We start from the raw sequence: 19,861 nt of genomic DNA on the forward strand, positions 1-19,861 counted from the left end.
AAAATATGATCGACAGTTAAAGTGCCGGTACATATAGTGTTAAGGCTCTATACTGTTAATATGATTTTTGACTAACATGCGCAGCAATATGGACTTTTATGGTCTGCCTTGGTTTTTTATTGTTACGACTTCCGTATAAATCTGAGAGAATTCTAAGATACTTATAGTAGTTCTTAATTTAATGTACAAATAACACTTGAATCGATTCTTCGTATCATTCTGCAATAAAAATTCAAAATCGTAATGAAGTTACGAAGAAATGAGATTTTCAACAGACCTTCATTGGTCCATATTGCCATTTATTTCCTATTTGTCTTATACGTCTCCAACGGGTTTTCTTTTGTTTGTTTACTTGTTTCCCTTATTTTCTCTGTGGTCGAGTTATAGAGAAAGAATCATTGCTATTGAATCATTCTATATTGTGAGATTTAGTTCTGATTTGCTTAATACTGTAGCAAGGTGATACGGAAGGGAAAAGTAAAAAGATAAGTAGGCAATATGTAATATACAAGTAGGTTCTCCGTCGATCTTCATTCATATATTTACACGATATTTTATGAACATACGATAAACAGACAGGTATCATTCCATTTTATAAACTACTCTAACCGTTACTGTTAGGAATATGACTCTGATAAAATGCGCTTAGTCATTCAAATTTGGTAACAAAACCTTCCGCAACGCCCATCACTCTACTGTCAAATATAGTACCACTACAAATATAATTCGGTTATTTCTCTATACTGCTTTCAAAACGCAGTCTCTCGGATAAAGTCAAATATTGTGAGACCAAAAGCTTCTTAAGTCAATCTTTCCATCAATCTTGTACAAGAAGAAATAGTCGTTTAAATTTAAATAAAATGGATCAGCCTCGGTTTAAAACAATAACTTAGATTGATTTCGTCGATTCTTTCAAAACCAATTTTCACTATGATTAACGTACGAACAGTTTAAGCAGCGACCTCATCAATGACCAGTTTTCATTGATCTTTAAGGAAATAACGTTCACTGTACTTGAAACACGAACGATTCAAATACTGATCTTGTTCAAGACCAATTTCCATTGATCTTTGGGAAAATAACGATCACCAGGCTCGAAATATGAACGATTTATATGTGATTGCTATTGTTCAAGCTCGTTATTTGGACATTCGGGACAACGCCGAATTTAGAAGCGAAATCCATAACGGTCAACGAGGACGGTTGCTTACTGGCCTCGTTGTTATTCGTTGCGTCCGCTTGTTCCGTGCTCTTGTCTCTCGGCCGATCTGTCGCCTCGGCCGATATGTCCTCCACCCTTTCCAAGTCCACGTAATAAACGTACCTCGCGATGTAGCAGAGCAACAGCATCTCGATTAGCATCAGGGCATCGTAGGTAACTGAAATCGGACGGGAGAAAGTAACAGTTCTTGTTCCCTTTATCTCTGTTCCATATGGAAATGTTATAGAGGACGTTACGACGCTCGTTTGCGTGTTAGACTTTGTCTCGAAGCACGGAGAATTTCAAATTAGAAATTGGGAACTGAAACATTCATGTGAAATGTTAAAAATCGTACGTTGAGAACTGAAACGTACGATATGGAAGTGTAGCCAGTTGAAATCAAACTTCTCAATCATATCTAATACGTTAGAATATTTAAAAAATTTCGAGTGTTACAATGTTAGTTAAAAGTAGAAAATCAGGTCTGCCGAGTAACCATAACATAGAAGCAAACGAATAACCTACCATAATTGCTAAATACGTTAAAAATTTGTGATACAGTATCTCCTACAGAATTCAAATGTTAAGACCTAAAACCTGGTATTCCAAATTTCTAATTTTCAATTGCAAAATGAAAAATTGCAGAAGTTACATTTAAAGCTCAATGGCAACCACGTCAAAGGCCTAACAAACCGAACCAGAATTTCACCGAGTCCGAGACCAAAAATAAAACCTACTCCAGTGCTCGAAGTATGAAAGGAATTCTCCGGACTCGACCACAAGTTTATCGCTAGATCGCGTTCCGGCGTTACGTGCGAACGGTGCACAATAGCATCTCATCGAAATGCGAAAAGGCTGGAAAAGGAGAAGTAGAAGTAGTGCTTGGCGCCTATTATTTGGCATTATGATTGCCATTATTATTCTTTTCCCCGAAACCGAGAAAAAAGAAGAGAGATTACCATTCGCATAGATCTGCGGCGTAATTGGCGGATTGCATGGAAACAGGCCCGTTTGCGACAGACTCTTCACAATGAACCCCTGCAGCTTCGAGAACAGCAACACCATCTGGGACACCGCAGCTCTGTGCGCGAGTTTCGCCTCTGCGGAAATGACCGCGGGTCAGAAACCGTGTGTATCCATTAACGCCACGGGGGCGGGGGACAATGGGGGCTTTCCACGTCCGTGAAAATTGCTTCCCGTCCCGCGTCACTTGTGTGGTCCCGCAGGATTATCGGCAGCCGTTTAGCGGCGGTCGCTCTGTTCTTGCTTTCTCCGCGCCCAGAACGATGCTCGTGGAATATTTAAACGTGGAATTGAATTTTTATGCCGCACACACGATCGCCGCTCGTGGAAAACGCGCTGTCTATGCTAATTTGGAAGCGGTACATCGGAAACGGAATGGCACAACATTATTCTAATTACGGTGTTCTTATTCTGAGTGTATTAATGTGTTCGGGAAATTGTTTTATGGCGGAAGATGTTCCAATTTGTTATTGAAAGAATCGAGGAAATTTGACATTGTTAGTTTGAAGACTGATATAAAATACACCAATCCGTCATTTCGAAAATTGATGAAAAGTATTCTAAATTATTACTTATTAAAGATTGATCAAATTTATTCCAATTTATTATTCAACGAGTCGGTGAAAGAGCATTACTTCAATTTGTTGTTACACAGATTTCCCACTTTAACCTCGTTTTATATCATTTCCTTGTTTAAGTATTGACCATGTTGTAGAGGGGACAAGAAGTGTTAAAATAATTTAATATCGTCGCGATTACCCACGGCAACTGAGATACTTTTAATAAAACGTTTAATAAACTCTGCAGCCAAGATTGCGATCGTTGTGTTCAGCGAATTGATAATAGTACCGGCGAAGGATGATCGGACGAAAGCAAAGGGAAAGCAATGCAGAAAATTGCTCCGCGGTCGCGTGTTTTGAATAATTTCGTACGGCGGCGCGGAGATAACAGGACCAGATTATGCAGTCGGATCCTTCCTCTTAATTAAGCATACACGATTTTTACCTGGAGCGACTTCCTGCAGACTCTTCACGGTAATGGTTAGCCCGTATATTCCGAGAAGTATGCTAGTCACAGCGAACGGCTGCAGCCAGATGCCATATTCATTTGCCAGGCTTGGCTCTTCGATCGACATGAACAGCAGTATGCAACAACTCAGCGTCTAAAAAGTATTACGAATAATTTTCACTATTATCCTTATACAAGGAATACGCAAACGTCCCTTATATTAACCCTTTGCCTTATAATAACTTTTTAAAGAGTGCAAGTATTTGAAAGATTTTAAATAGAGTTTAACATTAGGTTTACGAACGTTTATTCCATGGTTTATTCTACTGTTTCTAGAAAGTGTGATGTTCGCTCGATCATAAATCGACGTAAACATTTACTAAATAATGTTTGGGAAACTTGACACGCGTTAAATTAACGCGTTGCGTAAATCTAGTGATAATAAGCTTAGGGATTGCTAAATTCTTTCGAATTCGAACTAATATTCTCCTGTTATCGAATATAATATTTCGTAACAAACATAGAGATAGGGTCTGCCGAAAATTGTTCTATTTGTTTCATGTAATGATTAACGACGAAGTACCTGAGTCGATCATAGTTGAGAAGTACATCACGGGACAACGGATTAACAACCAGGTACCTAAATACCGATTTTCCTATTTCCTTCTATACAATTTATCGTATTCTCGTGAAAATTAGACAACGTTCCTTCAGATTCTTGTTTCCCGGACACTTTTACGTTAGTTCCCGTTTCGAAAATAATAAATTTACGCAAAACCATTGGTATATTGAAGTTCAAAGAAAACGCTTCGGTTGTTAACACAATGGCTCGATCAAGGATAAAGAAATGTTTTCTCAAGGTGGAAGTTCAAGGAAAGAGCACAAACTGTTTCCTAAGGGAGTTTCCCTTCGAGTTAATGATCGAGAAAGCGTTTTGTCTACGGAAAGGGGCGTAGAAGAAAGAGAAGTCAGCGGAAAAGAAGAAATAACCTGGATAATAGGGAGCTGGAGGACTAGCAGCCTGATCCAGGACAAATTGGCGTCGGTCATTACTAGCTTCGGAAAGGGCAGACAGGGCCAGCAGCAACAGGGTCCGACATTCAGCTTCAACCGCGGTGACGTCATGACCTTTTTGCGACCGAGGTAGACCAGCAACAGATAGAGCCGGTACAGAACAGTCATTAAGAAGATTTGAATAACCGCCTCTGACAGCAACTGCGTCCTGGAAAGTTAATAACTATTCTGTTAATTCTTTACTTGATAATAACGTGTTAGTCGCGCGACGAAAATTTCGAACAGAAGTTACTCAATATAAACCATATTCATTTCTGATGAAATTAATCCTTTGCAGATGAGAATAGTTTTCATTCCTGAAGTCTCTTTTCGTAAAATACTGAATAATGTATCGAAGTCTTAAATAGTAGAAAAGAAGTCATATTTCAATTTCTAGTGCTTCGAATGATTATATTGTTCAATTTTAGCTCTCGCTTTGAAATATCACAGCTATAAGTCGCCAATATGGCGATATTCGGCAGTAAAGAGTTAAATGTTATTTTCTTAGTTGTGAAAGAAATCATAGGTCAAGGTAGTAAGAAGAATACCAGTGTAGGTTGAACTCGAAAAACTCAGAGTACTGCAACTTTTTCGGTCATCAAGCCACCAAATTGTCTTCCCGTAACCTCACGTGTATAATCAAAGCGCAATTACGTTTTCGGGACTAAAATTGCCTTTTTAGGTCATCCTGGTAAAAAGTTGTGCGTGCACGCAGCTTCATGGGCACCATTAATATGCAGCCAACATTTCGACATTAAAGTCCTGGGACTTTTTACGCAATGGGAGCTCAGAATGGTCTCTATGCAATTTGAACTCTCTCAGTGTGCAATCAGGGTCAGATTACAATTCGGGAAGATACGAAATGTACAACATTATGTGTGCAATCATCATGCAATCAATTTACCATTATCAAAGTCCAGGTAATATTTTGGATGTCAAGGTGGGTAATGATACTTAAAAAAGTTTACGCTCGGAATCAACGCACAATATATTTCTGAAGACGAAACTCGGGGATTTCTTGCGCTGCCAGGATCAAGAATGGGCCGTGAGAACATTTTCACATTGGAGAGATATAAAGTTTATTCCAGAAAATTAAGATTTTGGAACTTTTTAGGTGATCAGTGTATAAAGTTTATATCTGAAACTTACAATTTTTGAATCTTTTAATATATTAATGTAATCTTTTGGGTTATCCAGGTAGATAATGGTCCATGAGAAAACGTTCATATAGAAATAATGTAAAGTGTATTTTTCGAAATTAAAGTCTTGGAGTGTTTTAGCTCATCAACGTAGAAAATAATTTCCAAAGGAGTTTATGTATCGAGTTCCCACACAGCGTATCTTTAAAATTTAAGATTACACAAAATCCCGTACAAATTTGCATACGAAATTAGCGTACAGTCCACTTTCGAAGATTTAGATTACAGAAAGCAGTTCCCCTATGTGTTTGCATATCGAATCAGCGTACAATCTACCTTAAGAGATTGTAGAAAATGATTCCTGAGTAAATTTGAATACATCGTCAGTACACAGTCTATATCTGAAAACGAAAATCATGGAAAACAGTATGAAATCAGTGTACCCAATCATTCCCCAAAGATAAAAATTCCGAGACATTTCAATAAACTAGACTCAATAATCGTTCAGATACTTGGAGCATCATTTGTATGCGCAGTAGTTACCAAGAATATGTGGTTGCCCAAAAAGAACGTTTTCACAAAAAGCTTTTCCTCTGGTTTCGCGTCCAGAATATTCAGATCGAAAATTTTGGGAAAAGGGACTCGTCGAAAATATCAATGGGCTTTCACAGCGATGGAATTTTCGTGTCACTGTTGTAGCGTACCCCGGGTTATCGGCGGAACCGATCAAATTTCCGACATCAGCTGTGCAGGTGTGACACTGGCCAAGAGCTGATGCGACGGTATCTGAGGAAATCAAGATCATTAGCCTCACGGACCCAGTTTCTCCGTTTGTTTTCGAGGTCGTTAAAAATTGTTTCAAAAAGGGGCTGGCCCTTTTGTCTCTGCGCATCGTGTTGCTCGATCGAGTTTCCAGCTTTTTCTCGTTGCTCCTTAAGTGGATTTTCTGGTTTACTTCGTTGCCAACGCTTCGTTACCTACCGTGTCCAGACTGGTCCCGCCTTATCGGCTTTTTGTGTTCTCTGGTTCCTGCCTGCGAGCCTTCGTTTTATGAAATTAAATAATCTTCGACGCCTTTGGCTGGGCTCATGAGTACCATTTCAGTGATTCCGCGTGTCATTGAATTATTGGTATCAAATTTGAAAGGTTTGGAAAGTATTATTTTAGTGGATACGTTTAAGATTGTTAATGTAGTCAAGTTTGGAAGGATTAGAAAGTATTATTTTGATGGATATTTTTCAGATTATTCATGTGGTATAGTCTGAAAGGTTTGAAAAGTATTATTTTGATGGATTTGTTCGAATGTACAATGAAGATTATAATAGTAATGTATCTGAAGAGATTCAAGACTATCGAGCAAACTATGAAAATGATTAAATTGTCTTGTAATTAGAATATGATCGAGGATTCTGATAAAATTCAATTTGTCCAAATAGATCATTCAATTGAAAAATTACTTTCACAATTTGCTGGGAACGTTATGCTAGATGATTCTATCTAATCTGTAGCCTTGAGGAATTGTCTGCCGTGATATATTAAAAAAAAATGAATGGCACAGCGAGCAACCTAGATTTCGAGCGATCAATGAGTCTTGATCTTAATATCGACTGATTGATCTTAGTTACTCTTGATGTTTTTAAATAGGGTATCATCTCTAAATAGAATCTTCTCATACGCGTATTAAAAATTATTTCACAGTGTTGGTTAGGAAAGAGTGCAAAAGTGTACATTAAGACCTGTGAAAGTTCAATGTCGATTTATTATAACATTTATAACGTTGTGGTTCACCTTGGTATCCCTAATGCAGTCAAACTGCAGACACTGGCGATTGGATACACCAAAAGGATCATGATGCTGTTGGTCTTGTAAAATCTGGACTCCTTTTGGTAGAAAATGTTGTGGCAAGCATCTACGGAGAAGTAAAGGGTCAACGTGGAGAGTACCGCACCTGTACTCAGTAAACCTATCCCGAAAGAGCCTAAACCTGAAAAAAAGACAACATTAATATAAAATATATAAAATAATAACTAAGGAACTTTTTCAGTTTCTTTTTTAAAGAAATAATTTGTTTCATGAATGAGAAAGATTGAATTCATTAATTAATAAATGTTACATTCTAGTCGTTGTCCGTATATTTTTACGATTTAACAATTTCTTTCTATAAGAAACAGTCGCATAAAGATCTGCTGGAAGCTTATCGTAAAGTTTAGAAAAATGATTAATCGGTGCATGACTTCTGTTCAGATTCAAATATGCTACAGATAAATAGAAAATATCGAAACAGCAGTAGAATAATACTTATTTGTACTGTCTATTTAAATTCTGATTAACGTCGCAATAATATGTACTTATTTATCTATCGAGCAAAACAGTCGCGGAAGCGAGGATACGGATGATCGATTACAAGAGGTGGAGGTGAATGTATCTACATTGTAAAAAGTTTGTGTGATACATTTTCATTGAAAATTGAAATTGCTGAAGAAATGTTTGCAATTACTTTATCGATAATTGATCCGTGTTAAATGCAATTACGGCACTTTCGATACGATACAAAAATTAATTACTTTTTAAACAAGTACACTTTACTTATTAAGTTCAAAATTGGACTTTATGGCCCAGGTTGCATTAATACATTGAATACATTTCTACAGATCAGGTGCCTTATTTATGTTACGAAATAGCTTTTTTAGTGAGATGCTTGCAACATATGGATTGAGAAACTCGGTATTATAGATATTAATAGTACAACAAAGAGCATAATACTTAATTTTCTTTCAAAAAAGGAACAAAGAATTCAGTTACTTCTTTACAAGCCCAATTATTTAATTCGAATAGTTCAATCAATTCAGCCAATTGCTTCAGACAATTCCATCTGTAGTTCTCCAGAATCCTTAATCCTCTTCTCACAAAAACTTACCAATATTTTTATAATTACCTATAATCAACAGTAACTGAAATCCTCTATGAGAAGAACGGATGAACTTCACGTAAAAAGCTTCATCGTTTAACCATTACTATCCGACGTCATAAAAAATGAACGACGAAGTTAATAAGGCAAGATGAACCACCGCCGCCTTAAATACGATGTCAACCATATTAAAAAGTAACCAACCGAGGGATTCATCCGCCTCGATCGCGGACATAAGACGACGACAAGGTACGACGAGACACCTCAGCCGCGACAGAGAACGCGCAATCAGAACAGAGAGGAAAAAAAGGAGTCGTTCGATAAGTTATTCTATGCATTCGGGCGTGCAGTTGCATTAACCGCGGCGCATCGTTCACGTCGCGAGAGAAGATTGCCTTGTCCAACTTTTCCCCGAGGACAAAATTCACCCTCGTTAAAAATTCATTGCAGTGAATTGATTCCCCGCCGTAAAGGCGGGATCGCTCGCGCGGATGCGTTACACTGTTGCAAAATTCGCGGACGCCCAGAGAAAAGGACGAGCAGCGTAATTCGACAATTTAAATCAGCGGACACCGCCCGATCATATTCATTTATTCCACGGCGACGCGGCGGCGATTTTTATTCCCTTTCCGAGCCCTTCGCCTGTAGAACCTGTACTTCATGCAAATACGGTGCCAGTTTCGGGGGACCGCGTAATCAAGTCTCCCTGAGAATTTCGACGTGAAGTCAAATCTCGGTGCAACCGACGCGCAATTTTTCGGTGAAGTCACTTCGGATCCTTTGACGCGTCGAGCGCCACGTGATTTCACGAAGCGAAGCTTCGTGTGGAATAGAAAAAAATATTATGTCAGATGATTTAATTCCTTGACATAGTGTACTCGAAGATTTCAAATACAATTTAGCAAATATGACGATTGACGACCTTAATAATATTTATCTTTGTATCAAGTGTCTATTATCTAAATGCAAGTCGACGCGAAGGAGGTAAAAATGGAGTGTTGGAGCAATTTTTCACGTGATCAAATTCCAATATTTATTTAAATCAAAATAATGTTGTGGATATATGGATACATTGTTTTGCAGTTAAAGTCGGAATGGTTTTTAAATAACCAGACTAAGACCAGATTCTAAATAACTAGTGTATTCGCTAATACACGAAAGTAATCATTTTGAAATTCATGAATATAAATATTCGTTTCGTTCCTGTTCCGGAATGGTACCTAAGGTGGACGATTATTACTCCCAAGTTGCGTAATTATTGCTTTTCGAGGAAGCTAAGCGTGTTTCGCGTCGAAAACACAGGTCGGACTGTGCAAGTTATGAACTCTGGGCAAAACTTTCACCGTGGCGATCTCGTTTGCGCATGCTCCGTGGATCGGAGCACGAGAGGAATCACTGACACACAGTATCTGTTATCAGCGATTGAATAATCGATTACCACGAAGAAGATACCGATTGTTTCTCATCGCACCTTCCAGGAAAGTAATAATTCCCTATTTTTAGACTTAACGATTGCAACATTTGACAATGTTATTTATAGACTTGGATGGCGAGGAATGTGTCAGTTTGTCGAGGACCACGTTGTTTGTGAAACGGTACACGCCGATTGGTGGCCCAGAATGTCTCCTGTCTTACTTTCTACCAACGACGAATGCAATGTCGTATACACCAAATGAATGAGCGCTTGCTCGTCCATTATTCCGATAAAGTAGACGACTAAACTTTATGCATTTAAAAACTCAATTCAGTATATTTGAATAATGCTGGTATAATTTGAAATACAAACAAACAAATGATCCCATGAAAAGCATTTGCTAAACATTCGTTTCTTTCACAAGTAAGGCTCACAGCGTGAAAAACTATTGAACATTTGTCTATTGTAAAGGCACAATACTGGCACGCAACAATTTCAACACATTCGTCAATCTTTGCTGCCAATCAGCGCAACTCTAACAAACACAATCCAATCTATATAAACTTCATACTTTCTGCGTCGATTCTTATAAAACACTTATACAAATTACACGTTTACTGTTTAAGCTGTATATAACCCAACCTTCGCGAAAGTTGATCGAAGAACGTGCACGCTAAAAGCATTACTCGTCACTTGTCAATATAGCAGGGGGGACGCTCTAAAAATGAACACTCCTAGCATTTAATAACTTTCATACGAATAAACTCAATCCTTAACCGCCACGAAAATAATAGACATAAAATCTGTACACAGCGTGTATTACACAAACAAATTATTAAGCTAGAAGCGAGACGCTAAATTAACTGGACAATTACAATTTTAAAGTTTAACGAACTCAGCTAACAAACAATTAACAATCGATTATGCTCAGCAGAGCGAATCCGTTCTCACTCGTTCGCTGAGTGAAAGTACAAAGGCACTCACTTTCTATGTATTCGATCGCGGAAGGCACATATTCCTCGTCGCAGGTGAGGTTCCTGTAGGAGTTCAATGTTTCCAGTTCGGTCAGCATCCTAGCGGCGCTGGTGATCTGGCGACACGTAACCTGGTGGTTCCTTTGTCCCTTTTCGTCCTAGGATTCAGCCAGTGTCCGGCGCGACGCGCAATCGGGGAGAAATGAACCCGCGGTATAGAGTGTTTTAAAAACGACAGGGCAGCCGGAGCCACCTTAGTCGACGAACAGTGAGAGCCAGTCCCCACTTTTACCGCCGCCTGATCGCTGTGTTGTAACGGATCGCTGGAAATATCAATATTACCGCCGATAGACGGTTTACCGTGTACCCTCGGTGCCTTTTGTTTTCTTTAGCTGTGTGCCCCGACGGAACAACCGCGATTTTTTCCTTCGCCGCTGCGCTGCTTGGAGGACGGAACGAATTGCGGAGCAACTGCGCGATCGAGTTCACACGCGGATATATTGTTTCTGCGCTTTCTTTCGCGGGATTCTTTGCTGATTTGAGGAACGGCTGGCGATTGACGTTTCAGTGAAAGTAGCGGAAAAAGTAGGGAGAGGTTTTGCGTTTGATAACTGGTTTCTTGGGATTATCTGGTTTTTAGGGAAACTAGGGAAGAAAGTGATTTTGTGGAATAAGGAAGTTTTAAGGGTTTTCGTGAATTTTTTGTTGATTGACTTTGCTTGTTGAATTTAGCGGTTTAAACGATACGGGTGGTGAAGGGAGTTTGAAGTTATTGGTGCGCTGTCTTGATCGGTAGAGTAGGGAGTTGCCTTAAGGTAATAGTTGAGTGGTGCTTTACCTACTGGAACTTTACCCACTGATGATAGAGGAATTCGATAGGTAACTTTGATTTGTTTGTGTATGGAATATGATAAGATAAAGTATCTGCCTAGTCGTGTAACCAAAACATTTAAAAAATTATGATTTTATGTTATAAATATATTGTAATAAAGTAGACGAGCCAGGTGTATCAGACATTAATTTCAAACTTTAGAAGTTTGCACCTTTATCTTGACTATTCCTTCTGCAACCTGCTCACCATATTATTCATAAAGAATTATGAATTGATACTTCCACAACGCCAAACAATCGTCCACTATAAAATGTACAGTACTATAGAAATACAATTAAAAAGTTGACACGAATGCAATCATCTTCGTCATCTTCTTTTCAGTTCCAATCTCTTATACTTATCCCCTATTTTCCACAAACGAATCCACCTTCACAATTCTTCAAAACATAAAGTGTCCTCCTTACTACAGGTCTAACTCTTTAAACATGAAAAGAGTGATAAAAACTCACCGTATTTTACATACTTCCTCCAGGTACTAATCCTTCACCTCCTAAAACGAATCGAGATACGTTCTCTTCAGCATTCGCCGTACGTGCAAAAAGTTAATAAACGCCGAGTATCAAATTAGGGGAGCAACCGGTACCGCCGCGCACACTTTCTTTCTCCTTGAACTTGAAAAATCGCGCTGGCTTTCCATTTCGCATCGCCGAGGCGAAGAAAGCGGGTGCATTGATCGGATGCTGTCGACGGCGCCGAAAACCAGTGAACAGGGGAGGGACACGCTCCCTGTACCGTGTACCTGAGGAAGCAGACAGATGAACCGAGCCGCGTGCACGAGGACAGTCGAGGTGAAATAAGCGGGTAAGATAGAGAGAGAGTTCGAAAGTAGGCCTTAGTCGTTCAGTCAGTAGTCAACTGCGTCCCCAGACGATTGGTTGTCGTAATGGTAAGTTCCTCGGTGTCATCGTTCCGGATGTTTCATTTCTCGTAACCAAAGCCGCAAAACGTTTCCTGAACGTTCCATGCTAGAAAGTACCGCTGAAGCCAGAAATTTCAATAGTGTCAGCATCGCCAGTCGTGATAGCGAAGATTCCTGTGACGGAAAAGTGAATTTGTTCGCGGACGATCCAGAAAGTTGACGAAACTCCTTTTTCTTAGTGGTCAACTGCCTTAGCAGCATTGTTAGTTTTCACGGTTACATGGGCTCCGAGGAATAAAACTGTTGACGCGTTAGTGATAATTGACTCAATTGCCGGGGCAATTTTTATCTGGCTGCTTGGCCCTGTGCTGGTGATTCTGTGTGAAAGTAGAAAATGAAAATACGTGCGAGGAGCAGCATGGTTTTTCTTGTGAGTTCCTTTTTTGTGTTTGTGTCTTTTACTGTTCGTTGTGTAGACGAGTCTGCGTATATCATGAGTGATTTTATGGACTGCTTGTCTGTATTCTTTTAGTTTGTTAACCAGGGATGCCAAATTATTTTGTATTCATGTATTATTGTTCTGGCATTAGTAGTTGGTTTATTCAGTTAAAAAACTAAAAATGTTTGAGAATACAACAATGCTAAACTTTAAAAAACATCTACTCTTTTCGTCTCAGCAATTAACAAAAAGAATCAAACCATAATTAGAAACCGTAACAGTAACTACCAAAATCAAACTAACTAATCTAAGAAACTATTAAAATTCTGTTTTACTGAACAAAATACCTTAAACTCGTGAAATTTTTATGAACTACGATCGAACTATCAATGAATTGAACTTTGATACGAATGTTAAACTCAAGGCTTACCGATTAGAAGGATTATCTTTAAATGAAGACCTATCCACCGAGCACGTTGCCTCCAAGTAGTGGCGCAGGGATTACAGAATCGCGATGTTCGCGTGAAAAGGGTCACGTCGTCGAAGACGAAAGTGACTTTCGTTTTCGAACATCGTTATCGTGGATCGTTCACCGTGTCCGCCGCTCGTGGACGTTAAATATAACAACGGAACGATCGTAGGTCTATAAAATCTGAAGGAAACAAGCGTTTCCGTTTTCTCCTAAGGAAATTTCGTTCGCCAAGATATTGTTTATTGTTAACGGCCTCGGGAACCGCGACCGCTCTTCTAATCCCGTTTCAAGCCAGCCGGAAAATAGCAGTGATTTCGAGAAGCTCGAGCATAAATTCTATTCAAATTAGAAAGTTCCCGGGGGAATGTTCAAGGAAGGGTTACATGGTAAAAATATCGAATTATCGTGGATTTCGTAATTCGTGTTATAGAATTAGTTACCCAATACCTCGATCGACAACCGAACAGGCAGTGGCCACGTGATCACGCCGCGAAGAACTGCGGAGTATGTGTTACAAAATGATTGCAGTAATTTCCTTTAAATAATTATTTCGCGGCCGGGGCTAACGGTTTTGTCGGGAAATCGCAGACATCGCAACACGCGATTGTCTTTCGTGTTCTTTTTCTGGCTACTGGCACTGTTTCAACGGAAATGTATCGTTTGAACAATTTAAGTAACATTCGTTGGATTCCTAGTGCGATTCGAGGTGTGTGAATTGGTTGAAATGAAAAGAAAATTTGTGGTAGTTAGTTTGTAATCAGTTGTAAACGTAGAAATCATGAACTTGATAAAATAATTGAATGTTCTAAAAATATTTATATAATCATTTTTCACAGAAAATTGAAGTTTTTCATATTTTGGTTAATCTACAAATTGGGAGATTTAATTATTTCAATGTGAGAATTGAATGTTTGATTGTTGTTTCTATCTGTTACATATTATTTGAACGAAATTCTGTCGACTTTGATTCTAAGTCTCGATGCACTTTGAAGTCAACGATTGCCAATACGCTGACTATAAAACGAGGGAGTACTGAGCACAGATCGACAAGTTGGACTTTCTCGTCCGGTCATTTCAGTCAAGGATAAATTACAGGAGCCGCTTAATGAATATGAAAGAGTTACTTTTAGATTTTTTTTAAAGGACACACGCTACGAGTGTTACGCAAAAGCAACGGCGCGCTCTAAATCCGTTGATCCTCCGCAGAACGATGCTTTTTACGTAATATACTTTTTCCGATTTCTGATACGTGATGTGATTTATACGGGTAAATAAAAAATTATGAAAATTCAAATTAATCTGTAATCGGGGGATCAACCTTGAGGCTTGAGGAACAATTCTCTTTTTTATTGAAATGGGATGCATGGGTGAATCACGCATCACGAATCACGCAAATTCAACGGAATCTAGGTCAGATTTGTGTGATCACCAGGAATAAACATGTGAAAATTAACGGAGATGTTTGTAGGTCAGCGGGAATCCCGTTAAGATTTAGTAAACGATGGAAACGATTATGGTTGTGACGCGTTTCTCACTTTCACGGAATTTTTAGAGTTGAATATTTTCTCAGGATGAAATTCTCTAGAAACGAGATTCAAAATTTGAAAAAAAACAGCTAAATTTCATTTAATTACATTAAAGATACGATTAATTATTTTTTATTGTAAAAGAGAAAAGGGGCCATAAAAAACATTAACAAAACTTCCTAATACAATTTAAAACAAGCAATTAGACCAGTTAAAAGAAAGATATTGAAATGAATGTAAACGAATCTAGGGATCTACGTTTACAAAGCGTGATTAAATTTCGCGGTTAAATTTCAATTAACTTAACACAGAACTGAACCGTACAAATCACCAGAAAATTACTTTCTAACTGTTCTCTAGACGGTCTATTTAATAATTGTTTGTGCAGCTTGCGGTTTTCTGCCTGCTGCTCGTCCTCGGGCTAGGTCACGGCCAGGACAATGATCTTCCATCGAGGATGGAGATCGAGAGCTCGATCAACCGTACGATCGAGGAGGTCGAGCGTCAACTTCGCGAGGACCCTAGGCTGCCCAGATTAACTAGGCAAGATATAGTGAAATTCCTTCAGAACATCACGTCCCAGGATTTGAAGACTTTCAAGGATAAAGAGAAGGTTGAGAGAGCTAGGAAGCTGTACCAAAGAGCACTGATGGTCGTCCTGCCTTATAACGCTGAGTCAAATGGGAATCTGAATGATCTGTACACGAAACCACCGATGGTCCAGATGATTCCAGATTTCAGAAACACAGAAAACTACGAAGCTAAGGTAAAAGAAGACTCAAAGTACCAAGTTGCTTCAAATTCTCCAAAGCTAGAAAAGGACAAGACTAAAGTTAACTCGAAGACGCAAGTCCAGTTAGAGTTACCGAGGTCAGGGAATGAAGCCAAAATCAACGAAGACGAAAGCGGAAAAGGAGCTATTATTGATCTCTCCATTCCTTCGGCGGATGAGAACATGGTGTCAGATCGGGTCACTTATAAAACGCCTATAAAAGATGCGCAATCTACCACAACGAAGAATCAATACAAAAACCACCGTGAGACGTACTCGGACGTGCGCACGAAGGTCCCTTTAAAGGAAACGCTGAAACTGGACTCCGCGCCGGTTAGGTTCACGTTCAACCTGGAGAATCTCCAGAAGAACGCAATTCCTGTTGAGAAGATGACGACTGCCAGGTACCCAGTTTACAAGAATAACGGGAACAAGAACCCCGAGTTGGAGATCGTCTACAGCACCAGCATCACTGAGCTGCCTACCACGAAGTCATCAACCAAAGGAATCACCATTGATTTAGGACAGTCTAGAACCAGCCACAATGTCCTGTCGTCGAATCAGTGGCGTTATAATGCACCACCGAGTACTACTTTGAAGCCAACAATGCCTTCCAAACTTGAGAAGGTCCCTTTTTTGCCAACTATCAATACAGATGCTGAAGAAAGTTCTGTTAAGACATTACCAAAAACACCAGAAACGATCGTTATGGACTTTAAACCTGCTGAAGCATTGATTATGGACACTAAAAAGCCAACAGCTCTTTATGTCACACCTATGCCTACAGGAACACCTTCTAAAGTGAAGTATAGTTCAACTTATTCCATCAATTCAGCAGGTTTTCGAGCTGCCACGTCTACAACCACGTCGGTGCCTATGAGGCCAGAAGTGATGGAACTGTTAGCCTCCATTGGTCTCAAACCAGATAACAGTAGCAACGTAGAGGATGTTTACAAGAAGAACAAAGACATTCTTAGGAATAAGACCCAGATTCCTGAGTTGAACGGCGTGGTACCGGGTTTGGTGCCCAGTTTGTCTTCAACTGGTCCAGATCCAGTGTCTATTCTTAGTCAGAACACATTCAGTAATTCAGCATATGAGATCAAGAAAGGCGTGGCTAACTTGACGCCTGACGTGCAGCTGTTGTTCCAAAGGTTCGGTCTCCAATCCCCTAAACTCGATCCATCGACAACGACTACAGAGAGGACGACTATCAATTTCAATGACTACACTAATTTCAAGCCTCTCCCCACGTCTAACGTGAAGGACCAAGGGATGAAAGAGTTCTTGGCTAAGTTTGGGTTGGGGATCAATGATAACAGAAGGCAGAAGTCTATGAAACACGCGACGGAAGCTTCTTCGGTGGTTGAAGCTGTTCCAGACAGCATGAGAGGCATTCTAGAGAACATGGGACTGGTGTCTAGCACTGTTAAACCAAGGAAAAGTGTGAACAAAGTGGTCGAGGACATGGAATCCACAGAGACGTCCAAGTTTCACGTGTTCAAGCCTCATGAAGTAAATGTGGACGATGAAAAGCAGAGAGTTAAGATCAATGAGCTTCTAGATACAGTGAAACTGGTTCAAGAGGGTAAAGCTGATATTCACAAAGTGAAGAAGGTGGCTAATGACTTGTTGGAGACTACTAAGATATTGAAGGATGGACCCGATCCTTTGAGACTAGAGGAAATCATCAGGACTTACAGCGAGGATGTCAGGAACGAGATAAAAAGGCAACAAGAGGATGAACAACCGGAAACGACCACGGTTGAGGCTGCGGAGGAAGCGACGACTGCTTCCACCACCACCGCCACAACTGGTATTAAGAAATTTCTCTTATACGTTTTGGGAGGATCAGAGTTCTGGATTAGAAAAATCATTCAGGGACTAACGAAAATCCGGGGTGTACTAACGAACATGTATAACAGGTTCAGGCGTGGATCTGGTTGAATGATTGGTGTTCCTTCTTGTTGGTGGTCACTTCTGGTTTCAAATGTTCTCTATTCGAGTTACTTTTCTTTAAGACTTCAAAGAGCTGAATATCCATGACTTGTACCTCCATGGACTTCATGTAGTCATTTGGGAAGTTCATGTTGTTGCAGATACATTCTTGGCTATATTTTAAAGGCTACAACTGTAGAGTCTAAGACTTTTCTTAATCTCTTATTGTTTAACAATCTGAATAAATTTTTAAAAACATAATAAAACGAAAATCTATTAAGGTGTAAAAAAAGTTCTATAAAGTTATTGATTGAAGGTAGTTTTACAATAAAATAGTGAATGATAGAATTATAAAATCATCTGAGAAAAAGACATGAGCTTTTCAACGTTTCACCAGCATCGGAGCTGAAGAACTGATGTGCTTGTGTAGCAGGCCTGACTCTATTAGTTTTCTTTTTTACATTATAGTTACGTGACCTTGAGGCGAATGGAAGACGTATCTCGACGCTATCTCTCCTATTAACTCAACGTCCCCATTATACCTCTCTGGTTTTTCCCTCGCGTGGAGTTTCACTTTCATAAGAAGACAGTGTTCGTTTCTTAAAAAGGACAATTGTCAGCGGATGATTGATATCAAGCATAGTCACTTTCTCCTCTTTTCTTCTATTCATGGCTAATTATGTGAACTAGAGACACTAAACGAGGTATTTCTCAGGGTTTCTACGTGACTAACTGCCAAATGGAAACCATTAACGCATTTTGTCCTCATCTTGTGATCGCTGTGTCCATTATATACCACCTAGACAGCAGATCTCACGCATCTATGGAAAATACGAATGCAAACAGTATAAAGTAGAAAAATTTTCGTAAAAATTTCGAAACAGCATTCCTTTATTTTCAACTTATTAAGATTCTTGGGAAAGGAAATAAATCTTCAACTTATTAAGATTCTTAAAAGAGGAAATTAATTCTCAATTATTTAGTTTCATTACCTCATTTTGTAGTAATCATTGACATTACTTTAGATCTGTTGAGAAAATTTTTCTCTCGCATAAAGATCCGCTGTCTCGCATCACATTTCATCTCTCTAAAGTGCATGGATCCTGTTGTGTCTCACAATCTCGTTGTCTATCTTCCGAGTTTCTGTAAACGATCAATTGGAGAATCGTTCTCCGAGGTCTACAGACATTCAACAAAAGGTTCGTGATGAAACTTGCCAACAGAATCGGTCGAAGCGACGACAGATTCGGCGAAAGCAGCCTCGGAGCAAAATGGCGACACCACCACGCCGGCGACCGAGGTCTCTTCGTCGACCTCGAACCTGATGGCACTGGAGGAATCGTTTGGCGGGACGACCAGCGCACCCGACACCTCGCTGCCGCCAAAACGGAACAGCGGACTTTACTTTCTGGTAGACTGGAACACTTTCCTCGAAGTCGGCGAGGATGAGAAGGAGAAGATAAACCTGAGGTTCCAGCCGAAAGTCGGCGACCGGACGAGATTCTTACCTGTGACCGTACCTTGAGCGTTGATAACAGGATCTTCTATGACAAATCGAAACCGAAATATGTTATAAATAATATTAAAATATTGAACAATATGTATTACTCGCGGTTAATCATACGTGGACGAGAATGTGACAAATGTATTTCGATTTCGATTTCTTGGTTTTGTGGAGGTTGTAAAAAAAGGTCGAATAAGGGATGGTTACTTTCGGACGTATCCTATTTATCGGTGAATAATGTAATTTATTGGAATTGTTAGTAAACATTATTTAATGGGAATTGAAGCGGTTAGGTTTACTTTGGTAGTATGTAAATAGAAGACTTACAGACAATTTATTGCGTATTATAATCAGATAGTGGATTTTTATGGATTTCTAGCGTATTTTGTTATTTTGTACAATTGATACGTATATGTGATTAATTAAACAACGAAACGTTTCGAGTTGAGGTTAACATGAATTCTATTTTCTTAATAAAGACGTATAAGAAAATAATATCTCATGAATATCCACGATCTATTTGTAATGAACAGTTATTTATACCTGTTGTTTGTAATTGTTTTGTACAAAAATGTTGAATAAAAGAGTTTTCCGCAACGGAAACAAGGAATTTATATTGTTTGGCCTACATACATATGAAAGTATGTAATCAGCACGAACGTGGTGTTTAAGTCTATCGATTAATAAATAATTCTGCGCGTGAGGTACGAGAAAAATGAAGAATCCAAGTGAATCCGTG

The 19,861-nt window shown here is 39.3% G+C and overlaps 2 protein-coding genes across 6 annotated transcripts; one reads left to right on the top strand and one right to left on the bottom strand.

Moving 5' to 3' along the window:
* Positions 1-352: 352 nt before the first annotated feature.
* Positions 353-12,076, bottom strand: LOC116429441 (organic solute transporter subunit alpha). 2 transcript variants are annotated; one of them, XM_076365670.1, is made up of 7 exons: positions 12,062-12,076; positions 10,731-11,043; positions 7,213-7,408; positions 4,223-4,454; positions 3,230-3,386; positions 2,161-2,301; positions 353-1,379 (listed from the first exon to the last, which is right to left on the bottom strand). In XM_076365670.1, exons 2-7 carry the CDS (start codon positions 10,816-10,818, stop codon positions 1,111-1,113), a joined length of 1,083 nt encoding a protein of 360 aa, XP_076221785.1. In that variant the 5' UTR covers positions 10,819-11,043; positions 12,062-12,076; the 3' UTR covers positions 353-1,110. The 2 variants fall into 2 exon arrangements, with proteins under 2 accessions (XP_076221785.1, XP_031838263.1); XM_031982403.2 differs by lacking the exon at positions 12,062-12,076 and having other exon boundaries at positions 10,731-11,275.
* On the top strand, positions 12,036-19,772 carry LOC116429485 (uncharacterized). 4 transcript variants are annotated; one of them, XM_031982502.2, is made up of 3 exons: positions 12,036-12,413; positions 15,297-17,496; positions 18,842-19,772. In XM_031982502.2, the coding sequence occupies exons 2-3, from the start codon at positions 15,366-15,368 to the stop codon at positions 19,141-19,143; spliced, it is 2,433 nt and encodes an 810-aa protein (XP_031838362.2). In that variant the 5' UTR covers positions 12,036-12,413; positions 15,297-15,365; the 3' UTR covers positions 19,144-19,772. The 4 variants fall into 4 exon arrangements, with proteins under 4 accessions (XP_031838362.2, XP_031838354.2, XP_031838345.2 ...); XM_031982494.2 differs by having other exon boundaries at positions 12,040-12,498; positions 18,842-19,769; XM_031982485.2 differs by lacking the exon at positions 12,036-12,413 and adding an exon at positions 12,429-12,901.
* The last annotated feature ends 89 nt before the right edge of the window (positions 19,773-19,861 follow it).

Source organism: Nomia melanderi, chromosome 3 (assembly GCF_051020985.1).
Source record: "Nomia melanderi isolate GNS246 chromosome 3, iyNomMela1, whole genome shotgun sequence".
Classification (NCBI taxonomy): Eukaryota; Metazoa; Arthropoda; class Insecta; order Hymenoptera; family Halictidae; genus Nomia; species Nomia melanderi.